At 35.3% G+C, this 7405-nt stretch overlaps 1 protein-coding gene across 1 annotated transcript in view; it reads left to right on the forward strand.

Moving 5' to 3' along the window:
* Positions 1-7405, forward strand: part of ATL1 (atlastin GTPase 1) — a 96916-nt gene that overhangs the window by 69619 nt on the left and 19892 nt on the right. The window contains exons 7-8 of the mRNA XM_042781363.1: positions 4612-4704; positions 5906-6044. Of these exons, the coding sequence (XP_042637297.1) occupies positions 4612-4704; positions 5906-6044 (232 nt within the window). The remainder of the gene's footprint in view (positions 1-4611; positions 4705-5905; positions 6045-7405) is intronic.

A 7405-nucleotide genomic window follows, 5' to 3' on the forward strand; every position in this document is an offset into this window, starting at 1 on the left:
ATACTAAAACAACAGCAACAAAGGAAATGATAACACGATTCATAAACAATGAGCTCAGCACAGAAAATAATATGGAACAGAGAAAGCAGGGACACCATGAGAAATCTAAGAAGTGACAAAACAGGAAAAATGATTGAAAACTCAATCATGGGAGATTAGAGGAGATAGTCTTGAGAAAGCTCACAAAACAAAATGGAAACGAAAGAGATGTAAAAACTATTATAGGGAAGATAACAGATATGGAAAAAACACAGAGGCTATATTACCAGAGACAGATTTATCATGAATCTAATGAAGTTTAAGGTTCAGGGCTTCTTTCCTTCATGAATTCCCTCCAAGGCCCTGGGAGGGGCCCTGGAGTGTGTTCACATGGTCATTATTTTGGTAAAAATTGCAAACATTTATATTCAAGCTGCTATTAGTATTAGGTCAATGCCATGTGTTAACAAAAACAAAAATAGCAGACAAAAGCTAAAATGGGAAGAGGAAGTATGAGTGTACTAATTTTCTCATGGCAGGGAGTTATAAGTGGAATATGTATTAAAAAAAAAAACAACAACAACTAATACAAATATTGACAAAAGACTTGAATAAGGACTTCACAAAAGAAAATGCAATAGCCAATAAACACATGAAAAGATGCTGGTTCATTAATAATGAGGGAAATGCAAACTGAAACTATAGTATTTACCAATCCATACCCATCAGAATGGTTAAAATTAAAAAGACAGGAAATACAGAGTTTTAGTGAGGATGGTTAGTGTCAGGAACCCTCTTAGTGCTGTGAGGGTTATGAATTGGCACAGCACTTCAGACAACTAGGAGTATTTATGATCCTAAACATTGTTATGTGCTGTTGAGTTAGCTCTGACTCATTATGACCTATGTACAACAGAACAAAACAACACCCAGTCCTCAGCCAGCCTCATAATCCTTGCTATACTTGAGCCCATTGTTACAGCTACTGTGTCAGTCCATCTTGTTGAGGGCCTTCCCCTTTATCACTAACCCTTCACTTTACCAAGCGTGACATCCTTCTCCACGGAATGGTCCTTTCTGACAACATGACCAAAGTAGGTGAGAGGAAGTCTGACCATTCTCCCTTCCAAGGAGCATTCCAGCAGCACTTCTTCCAAGATAAATTTGTTTGTTCTTCTGGCAGACAATGCTACTTTCAGTATTCTTTGCCAACACCGCAACTCAGAGGCATCAATTCTTCAGTCTTCCTTATTTGTTGTCCAGTTTTCACATGCATACGAGGTGACTGAAAATACCATGGCTTGGGTTAGGCACACTTTAGTCTTCAAAGAGACATCTTTGCTCTTCAGCACTTATAAGAGGTCTTTTGCAGCATATTTGCCCAGTGCAGTGTGCCATCTCATTTCTTGACTGTTGCTTCCATTGGTGTTGATTGTGGAACCAAGCAATGTGAAATCTTTGACAACTTCAATCTTTTCTCCATTTATCATGATGCTGCCTATTCGTCCAGTTGTGCGGATTTTTTTTTTTTTTTATGTTGAGATGTAATCCAACATAAAAATATGTTGAGACTGTATTCTTCAATCTTCATCAGTAGGTGCTTCAAGTGATCTTCACTTTCAGCAAGCAAGATTGTGTCATCTGCATATCACAGGTTGTTAATGAGTCTTCCTCCAATCTTGATGCCACGTTCTTCTTCATATAGTCCAGCTTCTCTGATTATTTGCTCAGCATACAAGTTGAATAAGTATGGTGAAAGGATATAACCCTGATGTACTCTCTTCCTAATTTTAAACCATGCAGTATCCTCTTGTTCTGTTAGAATGATAGCCTTCTGGTCTATGTACAGGTTCTCGTGAGCACAATGAAGTGTTTTGGAATTCTCATTTTTCTCAATGTTATCCATAGTTTGTTATGATCCACACAATCAAATTCTTTTACATAGTCAATAAAACACAAGTAAACATCTTTCAGGTTCTCTCTGCTTTCAGCCAAGATCCATCTGACATCACCAATGATATCCCTCAGTCTACATCCTCTTCTAATTCCAGCTTGCATTTCTGGCAGTTCCCTATCAATATATTGCTGCAACCAGTTTTGAATTATCTTCAGCAAGATTTTACTTATGTGTGATATTAATGATGTCATTCGATAATTTCCACATTCTGTGGGATCACCTTTCTTTGGAATGGGTACAAATATGGATCTCTTCCAGTCAGTTGGCCAGGTTGTTGTCTTCCAAATTTATTGGCATAGATCAGTGGGTGCCTCCAGCACCGCATCCATTTGTTGAAACATCTCAATAGGTATCCAGTATTCCATCACTTTCTTCTTCACCAATTTCTTCAGTGCAGCTTTGACTTCTTCCTTCAGTACCATTGGTCCTTGATCATGTGCTACCTCCTGAAATGGATGAACATGAACCAATTCTTTTTGTTACAGTGACTCTGTGTATTCCTTTCATCTTCTTTTGATATTTCCTGCATCATTCAATATTTTGCCCATAGAATCTTTCAGTATTCCAACTTGAGGCTTGAGTTTTTTCTTCAGTTCTTTCAACTTGAGAAATGCTGAGCACGCTCTTCCCTTTTGGTTTTCTAACTCCTCATCTTTGCACATTTCATTATAATAATTGACTTTGTCTTCTTGAGCTGCTCTTTGAAATCTTCTGTTCATCTCTTTTATCTTGTCACTTCTTCCATTTGCTTAGCTATTGTCCCTCAAGGGCAAGTTTCAGAGTCACTTCTGACATCCATCTTTGTCTCTTCTTCCTTTCCTGTCTTTTTAATGTCCTTTTGTTTTCTTTGTGCATGATGTTCTTGATGTCATCCCACAATTCCTCTGGTTTTGGTGTTCCGTGCATCAAATCAGTTCTTTAGTTGGTCTCTAAATTCAGAAGGAATATAATCAAGGTCATATTTTGGCTCTTGTGGACTTGTTTTAATTGTCTTCAGCTTCAACTTGAACTTGCATATGAACAGTTGATGGTCTTTTCCACAGTCAGCTCCTGGCCTTGTATTGGCTGAAGACATTGAACTTCTCCATCATCTGTTTCCGCAGATATAGTCAGTCTGATTCCTGTGTACTCCATCTTCTATAGATGTCCATGTGTATAGATGCTGTTTATGCATACCTAAACATATGCATAACTTATTAGTAATTCTCCTCCTGGGTATAGATCCAACAAAAATTCATGCATAATGTCACAAAGAATATAAGAATGTTCACAAAAGCATTATTCATACCAGTCCAAAACTAGACAATGAAAAGCCCATCTACAGTAGAATAAATCAATAAAAATTCACATAATGCAATATTATACAGTGATGATTATGAATGATATATAATCATGTAATTATATGATGAATCTCACAACCATAATGTTGAGTGAAAGGGTAGACAGGAATAAGTTGTGTATGATTTCATTTATATAAATTATAAAAGCAGGTGAAATTAATCTGTGCTCTTTGAAGTCAGGATAGTGGTTACTCTTCTGTAGGGGCAGGTGAATGGAGGGAAGGAGGCAGGGCTTCTGGGGTGCTGGGCATTGTATATTTCTTGATCTAGGTGCTGGTTACATGGTGTGTTCACTTTGTGAAATACATTGAACTGTACACTTATATGTGCAGTTTTCCCTATGTAGACTGTATTTCAATAAAGGTCTTAAAACTAACACATGACTCCAACCTCAAAGTTTTCCAGAATATTTTTTCTTAACTTAAAAGGAATCAATTAGAACTTCTTATGGTGAAAAGTCATTTATTGAAATAAAACACTTTCTTAAATATCTGTTTTCCTTGTTAAATTCAAGTATATTTTCATTTAATGCTTTAATTTAATAGAGATCTCACTGTTATTAAATTATTTTTCTCTCTTTCTCTTTTTTTTTTTTTTTTTCCTCTTCAGTCCTCCTCCTTTTATATATACATAGGAAGATGTTCACCAAATGCTGACTAACTATGGTTACATCCAAGAGATGGGATTTAGGGTGCTTTTAAAATTTCTTTTCTGGACTTAGTTTTATATATATCACACACTTGAATTGTCTTATGATGATCAAGTATATATATATAAAAGGAGCTCTGGTGGCGTAGTGTCTAAGGGCATTTGACTGCTAACCAGAAGGTTGGCGGTTCAAACCAACCAGCCACTCCTCAGAAGGAAGGTTGGGCAATCTACTTCCGTAGAGATACCGCCTTGGAAAATAATTAGCTTAAAAAAAAAAAAAAAAAGCCAATGTTATGTCTTATGCCTACATTCACCCATAGCCATCAGGAAGGAAACCTTATGGGAACATATGTTACACAAAATCTGATTATAGTTGCACAGCACCATTCAGCCAGTTTGAGGGCCATCTCTGTCTTTTATCTCTTAGTGGGATATGTTCTTCTTGGCAGTTTGTGGGTAGCTTTCTGTTACCCACATGATCTGATGATCTCAAAGGTGAGAGACTACTTAGAAACTTTAGAATGTTTTATGTTTGCTTTTTAATTCCATGATGTGGTAATAAATAAATAAATAAAAGAAAATATTATTAAGTTGACAGTAATATCATTGTAATTTTTTTAATAAGAAGCAGAGGGAAACACCTAAAAGCATTCTTTTAACTCTTTACTTCTAATTGTGTTTTAGAGTCTGATATTTCTTGTTCGAGACTGGAGTTTCCCATATGAATTTTCATATGGATCTGATGGTGGCGCCAAATTCTTGGAAAAACGCCTCAAGGTTTGTCAGACATCTAGGTGCATGAAATTTCACCAGTAGGATCTAAAGTGTATGTGGAGTGATTTCCTGAATAGATACTTAGTAGTTACAATCTCATTCCTCATACTATCTTTATAAACAAACTAAGTATTTAATAAAATACTGTTAGTTACTATTTGAAACACTATCAATAACTTTGATTCAGATAGATTAATCAGAAATTAATTACTCCTAAAGATTCAACTTTTACTTTAAAGAATTAAATCAATTCAAGACTATCAGTATAAGTATCTAGATTCATGTTTTCTTACTTAGGAGAGGTTTAAAAGTCAGTTGAACAGAAATACCTAAATTTGAAATCCACAAAGTCAATCTTAGGATATTTTACTGATAGTTTACAGGAAGTAAAATTAGAAGGCCTTCCACTTTTTATGTTATGATTGTTCAGTATTGTATAAGTTGTTTACATTGAACAGATATCACAAAAATACCTATGGAGAAATCAGAAAAAAAAAAAAGTTGAGATTAAAAGAATTTCCTTGATACTTGATAGTTGTGAATCTCTGTTTACCTTTTTATGATTATAGTTACTTTGAGGTAGTTTGCTGTATCAAAAGTTGTGAAATACATATTAAAAAAACAAAAAGACATTTAGCTTATAGGTAAACACTCAACTTTTCAGATGCCTTTTGAGAATTTAGATGTATATCTACAAGTTACAAGAGGCTATCTTATATATCTTCTGAAAAGTAGGTAGGCATATCTTATGATCTATTTGTGTCTCCTGTGTGTACTTCGAATTAAAGAAAACTTGAATTTTATATAAGACTGAGAAGTCTATTTCCATAGAGATACTGCTTCGGAAACCCAAGGAGGGGTCGCTATGAGTCAGATTCAACTTGACAGCAGTGAGTTTTTTTTGTTTTTTTTTTGTTTTTTTTTCAGTTAGCCAGAGTAAAACCATTCTAATCTGTACTAAAAAATGAGATGGCCTGAGTTAGTGTAAGAGTTAGACACTTGCTAGTTGTAATTAATTACACTGCATGTATGCTATTCTTAGATGTGGCTGTGTGGGCAAGTTTACTCAAGACTTTATTCAATAGCAGCCCTGTTATGCATTTTTATGATGGGGCAAGACAGGCATAGAAAATATGGATGCCACAGAATTCTTTGGAGTTCAGTTTACATTGAAAGTAGTTAAACTTCAGAATGATTTCTGCAGGTCTCAGGGAATCAGCATGAAGAACTACAAAATGTTCGAAAACACATCCATTCCTGTTTCACCAAAATTTCCTGTTTTCTGCTACCTCATCCTGGCTTGAAAGTAGCCACCAATCCAAACTTTGATGGAAAACTGAAAGGTTTGTCTCTCTTTTAATGAATATGTTTGTATCACTCTGATCATGAAAAGTTATCCATTAGGCTTATGAGTGATAGTTTAGTTTTTCCACTGATGTGGAGCTGATGATTAGAAATGATCAGGAGAACTGGGAATTCTGGACTAGTGCTAGAATGCCTCCTAGATGAACTTTGGGATTCCGTGGGTGCTGAATGTTTACACTGACCTCAAATATAGGTTAAATTCTGCATTAACCCAAAAGGCACTAACCTACCTCACTTCTGTGCATTGAGAAATGCTCTTCAAAGTCTTTATGCTTAATTTTCCTTACATTACATTAATAGGAAGAATAGATGACCGTCTTATTGGGATGTTGTATTAACTTATGTAATTAGAGATTGAAAGAAAAAAAGAAATGTAGCGTAGTACTGAATTCAAGCTCTTTAAAACTGCTACTAAAGAATTAAATTATAAATTATTTTTTAAAAAAAAACCTAAAAATTAAATCCTATTCTGAATGAGGAACAGTTTCTTTAAAAAAAAAAAAGGCATTAGAATATGTTTAATAGTATATACTGTAATAGTATGTATTTATGTCTTTAACAGAGGCATGACTGATGTTTTATGATTCCAAAGCAACTCACCTTGTTTAAAAAAAGAGGGCTTAGGGGTCTGGGGAAACAGAAATTAATCTTTCTTAGTAGGTAATTACCAGGTCTTTATATATGTGCTTTGCAGTTAAATAAAATGTAATACAAAGGCATTTCTGGCTTTTTTCACTGGTAAGCCTAGAATTAAGAACACTGCTAAATTCAGACATTTACTTTATTTACTATACAAGCTTTTCCTGACAGTTTTATAAAGGGGATTTAAAATTAGTTTAGAAAAGCAACAGCATAACTTGTAGCCAATTTTATGGAAATTGGCAGACTTAAAAAATGAAAATATCATTTTTTCCCCATTAGCCATGGCATTTGCTCTCATATATCTTTTATTTAACTTTGGCAGTTAGTATCATAAATAAAGACTCAAATTTCTCCATCGTTAGCATTGTTTTTACAGAGCAAATTCACTTTCTATACAGTAGCTCACATACACTTTGTCTCATGACATTGACTGCATTTTCCCACAATGCAACAGCTCCCCTCCCACTTCCTCCCCATAGTTACCTCTTCCCTGTGTCCTTCCTCCCATGTACTCCTGCCCACCAAGCTGTCTCCCTGTGCATACATAGCCCTTCTATTCTTCAGTGATTGTTCTCTCCAAGGAGTATATCTACCTAATGTAAATGTTCTGCTCATATGCCTGCTTTTTGTTTGGCTGGAAGCCACAGGAATGGGTTCAGTTCCAGACCTGAAGGACAGCTAGGGACCATAGTCTCAG

Source organism: Orycteropus afer, unplaced genomic scaffold, assembly GCF_000298275.1.
Source record: "Orycteropus afer afer isolate SDZICR_OR568_19922 unplaced genomic scaffold, OryAfe1.0 scaffold00111, whole genome shotgun sequence".
Taxonomy (NCBI): Eukaryota; Metazoa; Chordata; class Mammalia; order Tubulidentata; family Orycteropodidae; genus Orycteropus; species Orycteropus afer.